The sequence below is a fragment of the Caloenas nicobarica genome, chromosome 6, assembly GCF_036013445.1.
Source record: "Caloenas nicobarica isolate bCalNic1 chromosome 6, bCalNic1.hap1, whole genome shotgun sequence".
Taxonomy (NCBI): Eukaryota; Metazoa; Chordata; class Aves; order Columbiformes; family Columbidae; genus Caloenas; species Caloenas nicobarica.
In genome coordinates, this window is record NC_088250.1 from 32,215,936 (window position 1) to 32,233,813 (window position 17,878).

General features: G+C 42.7%; 1 protein-coding gene across 1 annotated transcript; it reads left to right on the forward strand.

Moving 5' to 3' along the window:
- Nucleotides 1-323: 323 nt before the first annotated feature.
- Nucleotides 324-16,737, forward strand: LOC135990130 (glycerol-3-phosphate dehydrogenase 1-like protein). Its single transcript, XM_065637555.1, has 8 exons — nucleotides 324-365; nucleotides 5,433-5,610; nucleotides 7,895-8,035; nucleotides 9,277-9,415; nucleotides 11,167-11,279; nucleotides 12,795-13,028; nucleotides 13,179-13,285; nucleotides 14,603-16,737. Exons 1-8 carry the CDS (start codon nucleotides 325-327, stop codon nucleotides 14,697-14,699), a joined length of 1,050 nt encoding a protein of 349 aa, XP_065493627.1. The 5' UTR covers nucleotide 324; the 3' UTR covers nucleotides 14,700-16,737.
- The last annotated feature ends 1,141 nt before the right edge of the window (nucleotides 16,738-17,878 follow it).

The window sequence follows — 17,878 nt, forward strand, 5'->3', positions numbered from 1 at the left end:
AGTGCCGGGGTCTTCCCCACGCAGGTCCTCATCCCCGTGGATTTCGGTGAAGGCACCGTTTTCCCCATTCCCCATCCGGGGCACTGAATCTCCCTTCTCCCAGCCGAAACCCGCAGCGCAGCCCCTCGGGGGAAGGACCGACCCGGGCAGAGAAGCCGCCGGGGCTGCGGGCGGAGCCGGGGGGGGTTGGCTCTGCCACCGGGGCCGCCGCCCGCTCACGCCGGTTCCTCCCGCAGGCGCCGGGGGCCGGGCCGGCAGGGGCGGTGCTGGCAGCGGGCCGGGCCGAGCGGAGCCGCCGGCAGCAGCGGGAGGGCCGCCCGCAGCATGTCCCCGCTCCGCGTCTGCATCGTGGGCTCGGGGAACTGGTGAGTGCCGCAGCGCGGGGGGGGGGCACGCTCCGTCCCCCCGCCACTCCCCTGCTGTCCTTCCTTTTTTCCTATTTATTTTTTTTTTTTCTCGCTTTTTCCTTTTCCTTCCTTGTTTCCTTCCCTCCTTCGCAGCACAACCGCGCCCCGGGCCGGCTCCCCCCGCCGCTGCCGGGGGCTTCGCAACAGGTCGGGGGCGGGAGCGGCGGGGGCGGCGGGGGCGGCGGGCGGGCTCCGCGGGGTCTCCATGGTCCTGAAACCGCAGCCCCGCTCCGATCGTGTCCGGCGGCAGCCTTGGGGCAGGGAGAGCTGGAAAAGACACGAGGCTCCTGCATCACTGGGGGGTGTAAACTGTTTAAAGGCAGGTGACAGGACAGCGAGATGTCAGAGAGGAGCAGAGCTGTTCCTCTAGCTGTGTGTGGCAGGGCCCAGGCAGGTCCAACGCAAGCATTGAGTAGGAAGGAGAGCAGTGATGCTGTTTGTATCCCTGTGAAGGAAGCAGGGCACAGGTTTCGTTTAAAGCCGTGACTTACTGACAGCTTTCACTTCCAGCCTCCTCGGCATACTGTTTTGCATTTTGGGGCAGATGTAGCCTTGTACAAGAATTGTGTTCAGATCCCCAGTGTATCTTTAGCCCCATTCATAAGAATATCTGCTGCTGCTCAGTCCTTTCTATTATAGACAAAAGCACAGCTCTCCAGAGCTCCTTGTGTCTGACAGACCCCACTGAAATCAACAAACCCTTTCTCACGGGAGTTCACAGTTTACTTTCCTTACAATTTATATAAGCTGAGCACAAACAAAAACATGTATGTGCATGTGCTTGGGATTAGCAAACCCAGCCTCCAGGTAGTTCTGTGGATTACTTTTGTACAAGAAGGGCAAGGTCCTTGAGATTTTAAAAATATCTGACAGCTAAGCAGAAATAAATGCCAAAAAAAATCAATAGGTGAGGGAGTGGTTGCTCGTGAGGTGCTGAGAACACCGCATAAAGCACCGCTCTTTGCCTTCCTGCCTTGCAAAAGCAGTCTGCTGCTTTCTGAGCCCCCACGTGCATGCTGTCTTTCCAATTCACACGCTCTCTGTGCACGACATGTCCCAGACACAGCCTTTCACGTGTAACTGCACAGCTAAGTCTGCTTTGGGAACTCATCATCACACATTTGGCTTTCTCTAGTGCTGACGGACTCAGTCCTGCCCTGTCATTTCTGCACCAGCATTTCCCCAACTGCCACTTCCACCATGTCATTCCAGCACTTGCACCCCTCCCCTGCTCCCCTTTTCTCCCTCACCTCAACCACAGGCATCCAAGCCTGTGTAGGCATCTTTCTGTCACTTCCAAGCTGCTCAACAGTGCTGGCTGCACATCTGGGAGTCAGCTTTTACCTTTGGTCAGCCCGCAGTGACAGTCTTCATCATTCTCTTGTTGCATCCTCAAGCGAGCACCTCCTGCCTTTCCCAGGCTGTACCCTTGCCATAAGACAGTCTCTAAAGCCACTTAGTTGTCTTCCTTTGGGTCTGTACTCAAGAAAGTTCTGGTTTGTTCACATGTACCTACAAAACTTGGAAAGAGTTATGCCACAGAGATACAGAGACTCCAGCTCATTCAATACTACCTACTTGTACTGCCTGTCTGCCTGGGCCCATCTCTTGCTTCCTACCACATATATGGACTGTAAAATCTTTGGGGAGGAGATAAACACTGTGCTCTGATGCGTACATCACATCTATTCATAGCCTCTGTGGCAGAACAGGTTGTCTTAGCACAACACAGAAATATGTTTATCCTTGGCAAACATTTTTTTTTCCTTATGTTCCTCCTGAATATTTGGGTGACAGTTCATATAACTGCTCTTGAGTCTTCCTTGCAGCTCAGAAACATGGTTGACACATGACACAGCGTGTTGCAATAGCTCGTGTCAGCTGCAGAAGTTCAGCAGGTCACAGAGACTTTCTAAGTCAACACTGCCAGGAGACTCATGAGTGATGTGGTTAAACGAATTAAGTGCTGCATCGCATTTTGTGGTTACCAGCCAGGTACAGGAGGGTTTGTGTTCACATTAATCACAGTTCAGTTACCTGTTCTTAAAAACAGAGGCTTAATTCACTGCCTGTCCCTTCAAAATCCAGAAACTCTCCTAACCTTCTTAGATTTGTTTGGACTGCAGAGCCTTCAGCAAAGATCCAGCTTAAACTAGGTTCTTGTCTTGCACAGACAGATGGCCAGGCTTTTTATGGAGGCGCATGGAAGAAAAACAAGAGCCAGTGTTCATAAATTGAACCAGAGAAGGTTCTAGCTCAGTATATAGAGGAGGAAAAAAAAGAACTAAACCCATATAAGAATAAGAAAGCATTGGGGCAGGTTGCCCAGAGAGGAGGTCGTCCTCGGAGAGTTTTCAAGACTCGACTGAACAAAGCGCTGAGCAACCTGATCTGAACCCAGTGCTGGTCCCACTTTGGAGACCTCTCATGGTCCCTGCCAACCTCAGTGATACTAGAATTTTAAAAAAATGGGGTGGCTGGTTAAAAAGAGACTAGAGGAAAACATGGTCATCTTCAAGGATCTAAAGGAGAAAAAAAATACTCCACACTTCTGAAATAGAAATAGGCTTAAACTGCAGTAAGAAACACTTAGGTTAAATATGAGGATGGTCTTTCTAATGCTAAAGGTAGCAAAGTCCTGAGATCGGATGGTTGGGAAAGGGAAGAGACGTGCAACTGCTGAGGCTTTAAGACCTCCTCAGAAAAACTATTATGAATGGCATAAGTATATTTGACTGCCCTCTGCAGAGGGAAGGGACTCGGTGTTTTGTGGGGTCTGTTAAGCTCTATTTTTCACTGGATCTGATGTAAACCACAAACACTTTCATGTTCACATATATAAATAGTAGGTCTTATTTGAGTTATTCTACATCAAAGCTTTTCCATTATGACAGGAAATCTCTAGATGAAAGCTTTATTTTTCTCAGCATGAATTAACATAATTGGGAAAAAAACCCCGACTGGCAGTTTTCACTTACTTTAAAAAAGTATCTAAGTGGAGTTCTCAGCCTTCTATTAATTTTCACTAAATGGAGTTTTGGAGAAAAAACCCTGCTACGTCAAAGTCTTTCTACATGAGCATCCTTGGTTTTGTTCGCATTAGCAGCCCTTTTCTGCCAGGCCTCCATAGTCTGTCAAACACCACCTCCAGAGACAAAGCAATTCTTTTTTCCAAGGCTGATCAGTGGTGACCGGATTTTAAATGGACTGAGCAAAACAGAGCATCAGGTTTTGAACTGTTTGAGGGTTTTGTGGTGAGATATTTTCCCTGATGACTACTCAATGTCTTTTAAACATTAAACCCTTTCTCCTTCAAATCCTCCTTCATCTAAAGAGAAACAAACAAAAAACACTGACATTTATGGAGTTACTTTTTGCCAAGATACCTTCACTGCTATCTTGTCAATAGGAAAATACTTGGGTGGCAACATCCGAGCACGGTGGTAATGACAGCTCTGCCGGAAGGTCAGATTTATCTACTGAGGATTGAGTCCCATTCAGGATTTCAGAGGTTAGAGCTGGAGTCTGCATCTTGCAAGAGAAAAAAATCATGTTAACTTGGTACATAGCTAGAAGGGTTATTTTTATGGGTAGGCTTGAGGCCTAAGTTCATTGTCCAGGTTGTGTGGGAGATTCCAAGCAGAGGTTCCTGGACAACCTGGATGATTAATTTAGATCCTCAGCTCAGGCCTTGATTGTGCTCTCTGTTGACAGCAGGGCAAGAGAACCAGAATGTAAGTCATTTTAAAGACAATACTTCTCTTACAGCAAAGGCTCACCCCTAAAACATTTCCCTATGCATTTTAAAGGACCAAATAATCTCTTTTTAGAAAGCAAGCATTACGGCAGCTCAGGATACATTATATAGTTAACACTGAGCAATGTGAAACCTGATCTCAGTAGGATTTCTTTATCGCTAAAGATAAAGGCCTTATTATTTTATTACTTATTGAGCAATTCAGCCTTGTGCAAACCTGTTACATCAAAAATATGGTTGACCCAAGGAGAGCTGTTACAACGTGGTTCTCCTTCAGCCATTGACAGCACAGACATACCTGGACTTCGTCTTGGACATACTCGAGACCTTTATCAGTTAGAGAAAACATACGACAGCTAAATCCTGTCCATGCAGGTGTGTTATAAGTGGGGCAGAGCACAAGAGTGTTGCAGCCGGAGCTCCTCTTTCAGTTGCATTAGTAAAATGGCCAGTACTTGAGAGATTAAAGTGGTATTAAAATGAAAAGAGGGAACAGAGGAATAAAAATAATCACCCCATAAAATATAAAGAGCATTAAGCAATATCTTCCAATATTTTCTATGGGGTTTTTAGTTCTCTCTTGCCAAGAAAACAAGTGAATGTTTGCAAGGCTGCAGTGGTGACGAGAAAATAAAATTATTGTCTGAACTGAGTGTGACTGAAGAAGAGTAAACTGGATGGTTAAAATATCCTCAGGCTGCAACTCTTACAGATCCTGTTACAGCGATAATTAGAACAATAAATAAAGAAAAACCATCAGGTTGAAGATTTGTTTGGATTGTTTCTATTTAACAAAAGAACAATTTCTGAGGAGTTATGTCTGACATAAAATCCTTATTGCAACTGTTTGGTTATTAGTAGGAAAGTGGGATCCATCCATCCGTTACAGTAAGGTTGTTCAGCGCTGCCTTGCCAAATTTGTTTGTCTTCAGAAAAAGAGAATTATCTGAGAAGAAAGAGAGATTTCAAACCCAGATACTGTATTTTTAGAGCTGTTGATGATACACCACACTTTCACTGGATAATCTTTGTTATGGCTTCAGATCCATTATTACAACTATGTTTTCCCTGGTTCTACTTTCTGTGGTTTTAAACTGAGGGTTTTTGATGGAGGATAGTGGATAAAGCTTTCTGATAAGTGTAGCAAGCACACAAACCGCTTTGTAGCACAGGCTTCTTAAGAGTTATTATGTTTAAAGTAATTCATGTTTCCAATTCACAATAAAAGTATTTGTTTCCTGTTAGTTATTTTGATTTTTTTTTTCAAGGGGATCAGCCATAGCAAGAATCATTGGCAAAAATGTCCAGAAATCCAACAGATTTGATCCTACTGTCAAGATATGGGTATTTGAAGAGATTGTCAATGGAAGAAAACTCTCAGAAATAATCAACCAGGAACACGAAAATGTTAAATATCTGCCTGGATACAAGATACCCCAAAATGTGGTAAGTTGGAGGGTGGAGGGAGCGGAAAGAAATCACTGAATTTTTTTTTTTTATAAAGGAGGCAACATCTAGCAAAATTAAGATTAGGAAGTAATTCTTCATTCTGGTTTGCCACCTAACTCACTCCAATATTTTAAGTTTGCTGAAATACAACTCGCTTCTGTGAGTTCTGCTTGTCTCATATGTCACATGCAACTTCAAACACCCGACTGGGTCAGGTGCTGGTAACACCCCCTTCCTTCTCTCCAGCAGAAATCAGCATCTCTGTGCCTGCCAGTGCTACAGTTATGTCTGCACAGACCTCAGATACTTCAAACCCACAGCATTTTCTGGGGAAAAAAAAAAAAAAATAGGAAAGCTAGTGCTCTCTCCTTTTCTGAAAAAGAAAACAGCACAGGTAACAGCTGAGATGAATAACTCATGGGCAACTTCAGGATAGCAACACACTGCTATAATTAATAATGCTATAAATTCCACCAAAAATATACGGTATTTAATTTTCATGGACATTTAAAATTCCAAATTATGCATCTCTACTTAAATTAATCAGCTTAGATAATTTATTGCTACTGAAGCAAACAAGGCGAGGCTTTTTGGCTGTTCAAGATTTTGCCAAGTGCCATTGTTCTGTGAATTAAATAAAGTAGCAACGTGTTTCTGGAACAGCTGCACTTGTAAGAGGAAGTTAGGATGCTGCATGTGGTGGGTCTCCTTTCTTGGAAAGTGCTTATATTTAGCACTCCATTTAGTGCTGTGACTGCATATTTGCACTCCCGTGGTTTGAACTTGGCACGCAGTTCTCCTGGGTTACAATTGACTTGCCATTGTTATTTTTACAATCCTCTAGCAGAGCAACAGGCTTGTCAGCATCACTTGAGATCAGCCTCAGCCTGTCTGTAGCAAAGTCTCAGGCTTCACCAGCAGAAATCGACTGGAGGGACCCTCACATCTTCATCTCCAACTGAGAAAGAAAACGAAAACCACACAACCCCAATTTTCCCCTTGCATTGCTCTGTGACATTTTGGAGAGCGAGGAGCACTGTCTGTACAGCGCTGCCAGCCTCTGCTCCGCTCCTGCTTTGCTGTTTTCTCAGAGAACATGCCTTGCTGGCAATAGCTCTGGTTCTCCCACTTGCTCCAAGAGCGATGTTTTCTCAGATTGTAAACTGCTTATGATGATCGGAGGGCTGGAACATCTCTGGTATGAGGACAGGCTGAGAGAGTTCGGGTTGTTCAGCCTGGAGAAGAGAAAGCTCCAGGAAGACCTTATTGCAGCGTTTCTGTACTTAAAAGGGGCCCATAAGAAGGATGGGAATGGACTTTTTAGCAGGGCATGTTACAACAGGGCAAGGGGTGATGGTTTTAAACTAAAGGAGGGGAGATTCAGGCTAGACGTGAGGAAGAAATTTTTTATACTGAGGGTGGTGAAACACTGGCCCAGGTTGTCTAGAGAGGTGGTGGATGCCCCATCCCTGGAGACATCCCAGGCCAGGCTGGACAGGGCTCTGAGCAGCCTGATCTGGGTGAAGATGTCCCTGCTTGTTGCAGGGGGTTGGATTAGATGAGCTTTGAAGGTCCCTTCCAACCCAAACTATTCTATGATTCTATAGCAGGCTGCAATTCACCTGCTGTTGCCTCTGTAGCCTGGCTTGAAATATTGTTCTGAGTGATGCCAGCATTTGGAAGAGGATACAGCTTGCTAGTTATTAAGCATTTTGTATAGCTCTTTGTAATTATTGGTTAAGTTACTAAGACACATACCCTTCCCCAGATGATGATAATCTCTGCCTTTTGATATAGTTTATTCCTGAGTAACTCTCAGCTGGTGACCTATGGAAACTAAAGACTGCCAGAAGAGGCTCTGTCTCACTGCCCCAGTTTGCTCCCATGCTCCCCAGTGCTACCACTCATTCCAGAAAAATCATATGGGGTTGCTCAGTATCTTCAGGAACCACCTGAAGAAGTTGAACCAGCAAAGGGGCTTCTCAGGATGCTGCAAATTCAGAAAGTATATCATCTTCCCCAGAGTATCCACACAGGGCTGGGATGGAAGGCAAATTAAAAGCAAAACTATAAAAAAATCTAAACCTAAAGTAGTTACGCTGCTTTGGATATTTCAGAAGAGATCTGTAGCTGTTCACATGAAGAGCTAGCAGCTACACCACAGTGCCAGTTAAAATTAAGGACATTTGCAATGCATCTGCAATGGCTTCAGCATGTTGCTGTCTTGCAAGGTGTGAGGATTCCTACCTGGGGCTCATGTTGGTTGTCACTCTTGTCCCAGGTGGCTGTACCAGACGTGGCTGAAGCAACAAAGGGAGCAGACATCCTAGTGTTTGTTCTGCCACATCAATTCATTGGACGAATCTGTGAGCAGATTGCAGGCCAGATAAAACCCGAGACCTTTGGGATTTCCCTGATCAAGGTAAGCTGTCATCTCCAGAAGACTCAGTTTGTACAGAGTAAACAAATAACTTCAAGTTAAGGGTAAGAGCTCCAGCCCTCAGCTGCATGCTCTGCATAAACACAAGCATTTCTTTCTGCAAGAATTAAAACTTACCCAGCTTCTGCCAGCCCTTCCACTGCTCATGTGGCCGCAGAAAGGATGGGGCAACCCAGCTGGGCTAAGAGTATCTGCCTTTGCCAGCCATCTTTAGCCTGGATCCGTTCCCACTTGGACCAGAACAGAGGTGAAAATGGACAGAGGGCGGGCTGCATGGGCTGGTGCCACTGCCAGAAAAAATGCTCATCAGACAACAGCCTCAATTAACTCTGAACTGGGAAGAGCACTGGGTCGAAGTGCTTATTCCAAGTATATGCTAAAGCTGTTCTTGACAGCATTAAAACAGCACAGTAACACTAATAGTTTTGCAGAACTGAAGCAATTTCAATCTGGCATGAACTGAGGAAGAGGGTTAGAGGTACCAGATTATCCTAATCTTAAAAGGATTAAATATTTTAAGAGAATCTCAAACTAAAACCCAGAGGAAAAGCATAGTAATATAGTCTACTGCTTCTTCGTTTGATTGCATTACAGGAAATATCCAATTAAAAATCATAATGAAAGAAATGTATTGCAGGTTTTCAGACTGCAATGTCAGCTCTTCCTCCCATCCCTGTTTTATTTTTCCCCTATAGAAATTATCTCGCAAGCAGCAGTACACAGAGGAAAGGAGGGTGGAAGAGGAAGGAAATTCCTGCAAATTTACTTCTTTCTTTAGCTCAGAAAAAACCTCAAGACATTTCAGTATACTCCTTAATGCCAATGAAGCACTCAGATTAACACTTAGATCTTGCAAAAAAAAAAAAAAGCCACTGCTTGTAGGCTTAATTTAAAAGTCTGGTTCTGTACTACAGGAATCTAGCACAAAGGAAAAATACAGCATCAAAGAAAGCCTCAGGACAGCAGCACTGGATGTGAGGCCTCTTGCAGATTTACCTTGACTGTCGCTACTTTCTCCTTGAACTTGCACTGAATTTGCAGTTAGCAAAGTACAAACCCAGAGCATTTGTAGTAATGGCTAATGCTAGTGAATATAAGACCCAAATCCTTCCGATTAACACCAGAGAGCTGCAGGCAATAGGACACCTTTTGCTTTACTGGTGCTCTACTGCTGTAATTTTCCTATTCTAACAACTTGGTTTTGACTGTTGTCTTTTATTCAGGGGATTGATGATGGTCCTGATGGCCTGAAGCTCATCTCTGACCTCATTCGAGAGAAACTGAAAATAGAAATCAGTGTGCTTATGGGGGCCAACATAGCCAAAGAAGTGGCTGATGAGAAGTTCTGTGAAACCACCATTGGTAATTACTGCAAAGAGCTATTTAGAGTGGCTGTGACTTAACTTCACCTGTGGCTGGGCAAGAGGAAAACCTCTGGAGGCAGCAGGGGGATGTGACAGTCCCAGGTGGTTCCCAAGCGGTGGGGTGGGTGCTGTACCCCTGAGCTCATTCAGGGAGGCAGCCTGATTTCCAGGGAGGCTGGTGCTGGCAGGATCAGATCCAAACCAACAGCTGGGTTTCAGTGCTGAGAGCCAATTTCATCCACTGAAACATTACAGCTTAATCCTGTTCCTGTAGGGGCTGGCAAGAGCCACCTTTTATGTCTGTACAGCTCGACGCTGAGTACATCAGTGGCTGATGCAGTCTAGACAGAGAACTGTAATCAGAAGCTCATCTGTGCTCATGCTCCCCGAGGTGTATTTCTCCATCTTCAAATTTCTTTGTTTGAAAACAAAACAAAACCCAGTAACATTCTGTTCCTCCCTCTCACTCAACTGCTTGCCAAGACGTAGCCTCAGATGCCCCCAGGACCAGGCCTGACCTGATGGGAAAGTTCATCCAGTAGTTTTTATAACCCATTGATTTTTGAAGTCAGCAAAAATTCGTATTATAATACATCCTTTCAAAGCTAGGCAAAACAGAAAAATAAATCATTGTTGCACTACTGTTCCTTTGCCCTGCAAGTGTTACAGTAACAGTGAAAATTGTACCCCCTGGGCATTCGTTGCTGGCAGAGCAACTAGGCACAAATAGGACTAGACACGATTAGAAGAGTTGAGCAATATCCATTTTCTTGGGGAGAGTTTAACTTCTGCTGGCTCAGTTTTAAGCCACGCTGTGACGATGACTCTGCAGAGAGCTTTGCCCCTTGCTTTTGTCTTCGTCAAAAGCCACACAGCCCAGAAACAGCCACCTCCAAGAGACTGAGTTTTCCCCAACATCAGCTATTGCTAAGGACGAGAAGCAAACCCAAAGTTTCTTGTGAGATGAGGCAGAGGCCCCACAGCTACCAGAGTGCTATCACCCAGACTCTTTCATACTCAAAAACACGGAATGCTCAGAACTCTTCCAGGAACGACAGCTGGAAAATGCTACAGCTTCTCACCGCTGAGCTCTCCCTGAAGGAAACCAACCTGCCTCATATGGAAATGAAGTGAAATTCCATTCAAAAGCCTTTGCCCAGCTGGCCAAGGGCTCTCTGGATAGAGCAAACTTCATGCCTTTACCGCTGAGGGCTCTCTGCCCTACCTCCCAACACCTAGGGCAAGCGCCGAAATGACATGATAATGACCTTGGTAGGACTGATACCACAAATATTCCAGCAGTGCCAAGGTTAAACTCATCATCTGTGGATTTCCCTGTAATTGGGAACTAATTAGCGTTAATCATTTGCACCCCAAAATAATACTTAGCAATTACACCAGTTTACATTTTCAAAGTAGCAAGTATACGGTTGTGCTGTACAAAGTGATTTGTAAATATGTTTTGTGGGGTTTGTGGTTATATGAGCTTTCTCGGGCAGGAAGCTGCATTGGGGCTACCTCCTTCTGAGCTCTTTAAAGTGTTATTAAGCGATACTCCATCAATGCCCTGGCACTTGCATACATTTAACACTGGCTTCCAGCAGCAGGAACTGCTGTCACACAAATCTCTTGTTCAGCATCACTCAGTTAGGTTTTGTGGTCCCTGGGTCCCTATTTTAGATTTTAGTTAATTGTGTGTACTGTGAAACATTACAAAAACATTCTAACTTTCATCCTTCCTTCCCACAGGGTGCAAAAATGAAAAACAAGGGGAGATCTTTAAAGAATTAATGCAGACCCCCAACTTCAGGATTACTGTGGTGCCTGACTCTGATACAGTGGAGATTTGTGGAGCCTTAAAAGTGAGTGGTTTCAAACCAAAATGTTTTTTATTAGGGCCAAATTCTACCTTCACCTGAGTCTTTTGTAAGCTATAGGGTCTAATATGAGCTCTGCCACCCTATAATGAATGAGCACAGACAAGATGTTCATGTGTCAATTTTCCAATCTGTTCAAAAGGGAAAATTTACTTAAAAATATGACTGCTGGCAAAGCATTTTAAATAGCTTTTTATCTTTCTTTGAGCAGAGGCACCTCTCTGCTTCTGAGGGCAGAATTTAGTCCGCCATATTTTCTTGTCTAAGTATTGCAAGCACGTGGAATAAAGACTGTTACATATGGTAGCTCCCACTAAAAACTTATTTCCATGGTTCCAGTAATAACCTGCTAGAAAGTTTGTATCAGAAGCAACCTTCTGTGTTGGCAGCACATCTGTGCATTGTTCAATGATGCCCATAGAGATCTCAGACCAGATCAGAGCAATAACCAAATCACCAGGTTTCCAATGAGAGGGCACTTGAGTGAGATTTGGAGATTACTTTTAAATCTGCTGAAAGTGACTTCAGCCTGTGATCCTTTGTACTTTTTTTTTATACAGTCAATCATTTGCACTTCAATAATTCACCTTTCCTTGGAGGAAGGAGGATTACTGTCTAGGAAAGAATTTTAACTTTACATACAAAACCAAGTACCTCTGGATTTTGCTTTCAGCCACAGATTGGAACTGGGGGCAGGCACAGAGGGGAGAGAAATTGTTTCTGCTTTGTGGAAAATCTTTGCTCTTTTTGAAGTAATTTGCTTTGCTAAAATATATATAAATTTGCACTAAGGTGTGTGCATGTCTGGAGTAAACACTTCAACAGCAGGACTGGGTGACATATTACTCAAACACAGTGAACTACACTTATTTAGAGACTTATTTAGGTGCTGGGAATTGGGAGGTGGGAAGGGAGGTGTGCAGGACAATGGTGAGGATATGTGAAGATGTTTAGGATACTGAGAGATTTGTTTAGAGCTGTAGAAAAGGGTAATTCTATTGACCTTTTTTGAAGGGAAACCCCAAATTTGATCTACTGCAGTATCAGTATGTAGAACCCATATCTGTTTAAATTAGAGGCACACAGAGAAAACCTGGAAAGGCATGACTCCGTGTGGGATATTTTAAATAGTTAAAACAGAAAGGTCAGAGAGCCCCAACTTGGAACTAGCAGAAGAAAAAAACCCAAACATTAATTGCACACATGCTATGTGATTGCACCATTACTATATTAAACAAGCTGATTTGATTTTTGCCCGTGGGAATAACAGAGGATACTTTATAATAATCTTCTAGAAGCCCAGTTACTTTTGTTCAACGGTAATTAGCTGCCTACCTTCTTCATAACAAACTCATAGCCAATGGGAATTGAACCTTCTTCTGGTGAAGGGGTGAAGACAGATTTGTAGATTTTCTTAGAGCTCAGTGCACACTAATGAACCACACATCTTGCCTGACCATTTCCTTTCCTCCTCTGTATTTTGCACTGGACTGTTTTCAGAACATCGTAGCAGTGGGAGCTGGGTTCTGTGATGGACTGAACTTCGGCGATAACACAAAGGCAGCAGTTATACGCCTGGGCCTTATGGAAATGGTGGCCTTTGCCAAGATGTTCTGCAGGGGACCGGTATCAATAGCCACTTTCCTGGAAAGCTGCGGGGTCGCTGATCTCATCACCACCTGCTATGGGGGACGCAATAGGAAAGTAGCAGAAGCTTTTGCTCGCACAGGAAAAGTAAGGAGGATTTTGAAATATTTTATAGTAACACATGAAGAAAACCTTCTGTGTTTTACAAAAGCATCATTAACTGTTTACCTTCTTGATAACTGCTGGTACTGCAGCAGTATCCCCTCTGATCCAAGTAATCGGTCTCCTCTCTTCTAGTCCATTGAGGAACTAGAAAATGAGATGCTGAATGGACAAAAGCTGCAAGGTCCTCAGACCTCAGCCGAAGTCTACAAGATTCTGAAACAGAAAAATATGCTTGATAAGTAAGTGCTTTTATTTTTTTAAAGAATGGAATCAACAACAAATGATGAGGGATTCACAACCTTCCTAATGGTACCTGTGTTTAATCACCTTGTTAGTTTGTGCAACAACTGTTTTCTATATCTCAGGCCACTGTTAGAGCTCAGCTTAGCCTGACTCCTCATTGCCACGGGCAGTAGAATGGGATGAAGCCTAAACAGCATTGGAAGAAACAAGCCACAGACATACAAGAAACAAAGGAAACAATAATCCAGAGGAGCTACCCAGATATCCCCATTCCCTTAAACAAGGCTGAAGGCCACATGCAGAGTCAGCTTGCAAACGTGATCTATGGGTCAAAGGGTTTCTCGTTCTCAGTGTGTCACCATTACAGCTTGCGGCAAACATTAACTGGGTTATCTCAGTATAAAATTCGGGAGTGTAATCCTAATTAAAAATTTGTACGTGCATCGAATAGGCAATATGTGCTGATATCAATGCTTTAAGCGCCACAAATAATGCTGAGATAAAAGTACTTCTAATTGTTTGGGATTATGTAAGATTATTTATAATTTGAAACCTTTATTTCATCTTACAGAATAGAAAAGCTAAACTTCGCTCCATCCCTTTTCCTCTCGTACATTAGCAGTCCTGACAGGTCAAACGCCGCTAAATTACTTAGGGAAAAACCAAACCAAACCAAAACACTATTAGAATTATAACAGATACAGAAGATTCAAGTAGCATTATCTTTCAAAAATGAGAGAGAATAGAAAAGCTCATTTTGACATGACGTGAACTTTAAATCAAAACTTGATCTAATCAGTATCCTATAATTGCACTTAGTTACACACTCAGCTCCAAGTCATTCAGTGGACTCATTTTTTACCACATAGTGACTAAGACAACTTGCAAAAGGGAAAGAACTCTAAGCCAGGAAAATAGAATAATTACACATTTTCATCCTTTTTTGTCTTTTAGATAGCAGTAATGAATGAAAATAACATATGCATTTTGCACACAGAAGGAAAAAGAGGATATGCAATTCAAGATTTTTTTTTTTTAAGATGAAAAATTATAGGAATTTTGTCTCCAAAACAACTCTTCTCTGCTGACACCCCCAAGAATTGCCTCTGGCTCCTCTTAATTGCCCTATATAGTCTTCCAGTAACGGCACCTCCAAGTTCAAAATTACATTGTAATGAGAGAAAAGTTTTCCACTTTCCTTTTACCATAACAAAAACCCCCCACAATGACAATAAAAACTTCATTATAAATGGAGTAGAAATGTTTTTATATAAGCTTTAAAAACTATTTTCATTGCTACGTGCTTCTTTTAGGTTTCCATTATTTACAACCATCTACAAGATCTGCTACGAGGGTCAGTCGATCCAGGGTTTCATCACATGCCTGCAGAACCACCCGGAGCACATTTGAGACGCCCTCTCCTCTCCTCACCTGGCTGCACCCGCATCTTCCCAGGACTCCTGTCCACAGCAAATAAAGTAGAGAAAGAGGTTGTGTGACAACACTTGCTGTAAAAGCAAGAAAGAATGTATTTCAGTATCCTCATTTCTGGGGGTCGAAAAATCTGCCTTTAATTTCAACCTTATACCAAATGAACAGGAAACGAATGTAAAATTGAACAGTATTCGATTTGAGTTGGTAACATAGGCATTTCCCTAGAATTACTTTCTTGTTGATTGAAAACAGTTCCCTTTGTCATTTCCATAACTAGAGCTCAGTCTAGCTCAGGTGAATCTCAACATTTCGCCTGCTAATGTTACTTACAGAACAGCACAAGATGCAGAAGAATTAAGAACTTCTCCAAACAGAAAAAATATAATGATTAAAAAAAAAAAAAGGCCTGATAGCAATAAGATGCAATCACATGGGCAAATGTTGGGTTTCCATAATTCCCCTCAAACAAAAATAACATTTTGTATTTTGTGACATTTAGTCCTTCCTTAATTTTGTTTCCCAGTGTAAGCCCCTTTTAAAAAAATAGGTCGTGTTACTGTGCTCAGACACACATGAATGTTCAGAGCAATTTAAGGGCAGAGAGGTGTTTGTTTCCAATTCAGGAAACTATGAAATCCTCAGGAGCAGTCTGACCTTTGCTAGACTTATTCTGTTGAAACACAGGAAAAAAAATTGGAATAGCCAAATACACGTATTCATTAATTGGTACTAGCTGAGAGGGGAGAACTGGAGGCTGACAAGGGGGATATACTCACGACTCAGCTCACAGCTTGGGCAATCCTGTTATTTTGAGGACTTCATGAGCAACAGTGAAAAACTCTCTGTGGTACTTGACTTTTTATACATGCATGGAAATGACCGCTCTAGACGCACAGAAATACTGTAAAATTGCATTTGAAACAGGGCTGCATTTTTAACTCCAGTGGGAAACTCCACTGACCCAACCCCAGCGCAGCTCCTGCGTCTTTCCAGGCTGCAGCCTAAGGCTCTGACCCTGCTGTGGCTTAAGCAACGCACATTACGCTCCAGAGGAGAGATCTTTCGATCTAATTCTGAATTTTAAACACAAACTGGTCCATATACCAGGTTTTTTTACTTTGTTACCAATGGCATTAATTTTAGAAACATAAAAGTTTTTAAACCTTATAGCTGCACTTGGGTAGATTTACATACCTGATGTTATTCAGCAAAGCCATCTACGAAATGAACAGTGGCATATTTTATAAGCTTTCATATCCTTTTGAAAGACTCCTATTTTGAGACAAGGCAAACAAAAAGGAAGAGTAACCTGCTTTTGCTTTGCTTTATCCGATTTTCCGAAATAGAAGAGATGAAGGCAAATGTTTGGGTTTTTTTTTAAAATCTATGTATTCGCTGACATACTGCTTAGGGAAAAAAAAAAATAAACAAAACACAAACCAAAAAACAACCACCCCCCCCCCCCATGCTAGATTATTAAATTGTATTCACTCTGCATTTGATAGGAATGTTGTTCTGTCTTTCTCAATTATCAGAGTAATTAATTTATATATATAAAAGTGTATTGTCATTATAAATATATTGTAAAAATCCCAGTCTCACAGCAGGCAAAGCTGGCTCAGGACCAGAAACAGTGGCTGCAACATCACGGATCCCACCAACCAGGCCGAGGGACACTGAGCAACTCCGGCTGCGAGTCCGGCCACAGCCACTGGGCAACACCAACATTCCTCCAGCTGAAATGGGAATCAGATGGCCAAATCCTTCACACAAAACAGGGAATTGTCATCTTCAAGTGGAAAAAAAAAAGAGACTTAAATATTGCATAATTTTTAAGTATCACATACATGAGGGTGGGATAGAGAATTCAGGAACCTACTCACTTCACCGGCAGACTGAACTTCTGAAAATCACCTATGAGCTAATGATAATATAGAATATTTTACATTCAAAGTGTGTCAAGTAATGGTTTAATAAAGTGATCAATACGCAGACAGTGTAATTTAATTTTTCAAAATTCTCACAAAATAAATGACTGTTGTAATGGTCCCTTATTGCACTTTGTCTTGCAGTTAACAATTGTCAGTGCTCAACGAAAAGGACAAGACGACTCAGTTTTCTACAGACATTTTATTGACATCATTTCTTTCTTTTGTATGACATACCCTTTTTTTCCACAGTAAAATAAGGAAATTTTTACTCCATAAATAACAAAAATTAGCCCTTATATCTCAACCCAGTCAAAACCTATGTAAAATAGTTTGTTCTGTATTTACATTCTGTACCAAAATAGGAAAAGCATGTTCAAGGTCAGCCAGTTCTCTCAAAACAGCTGGTTTATCTCCAAGGTAAGCTTCACATTAAAAAGGCAACATTTGCACTTTGGAAGTCTGGTAGTGTAAAATCACATTGTTTTTGGAAGTCTGATAATGTAAGATCACATTATTTTATACAGAAACAGACCCAAATCCTGAAGCATGACACATTCAGCCAGGCAAAAGCTGCTTGTTCAATCTTGCAGGGAAAGCTCTTGCCCTGCTCAGCTGGCTGGAAATCACTCCGAGGAAACACGGGGAAGGACAGACACACATCTCCCTCTCTACAGAAAGATATTCAGGCTGAAAGGTTTGCAGGACAGGAAGATTTCGAAAACAACTGGCCCTTGTCAGGGAATGTGGATATGGCTGCTCGGTCTTCCCAAATTACAAGTGCTCAGCAGAAAGACTGAGCCGTGTTGGACCAACTGCCAATTAATGGGGGTCGAAATTCTATTTCGGAAATTAAACTCAACTCATTTCAAGAGGAATGAATCGTCTGCTTTTCAGTGTCATTTACTTGCGCCATCCTCCTACCAAAAGCTATCCTTCCTCCTTGGAATTGTCCAAAACCCTAGAAAAGTGTGTATCTGCAGCATGACTTGCCTTGACTTCTAACTGAAATGCTACAGATCTAACTTCTGGGTAAGAGAAGACCAGAAGACTAACTTGCTTCCACAAGCAATATGGAATGTTTTTAAGAAATTAAAACTGTGGACATTATATACTGAAAACATTTCTGCTACAGACAAGCCAACTTATTTATCTCTTAGCCCTATTTCTAGGGCTCCTGCTGCCCCATCTATGCTGGTGAAAACACAAAGACTTATTTGGGCTGCA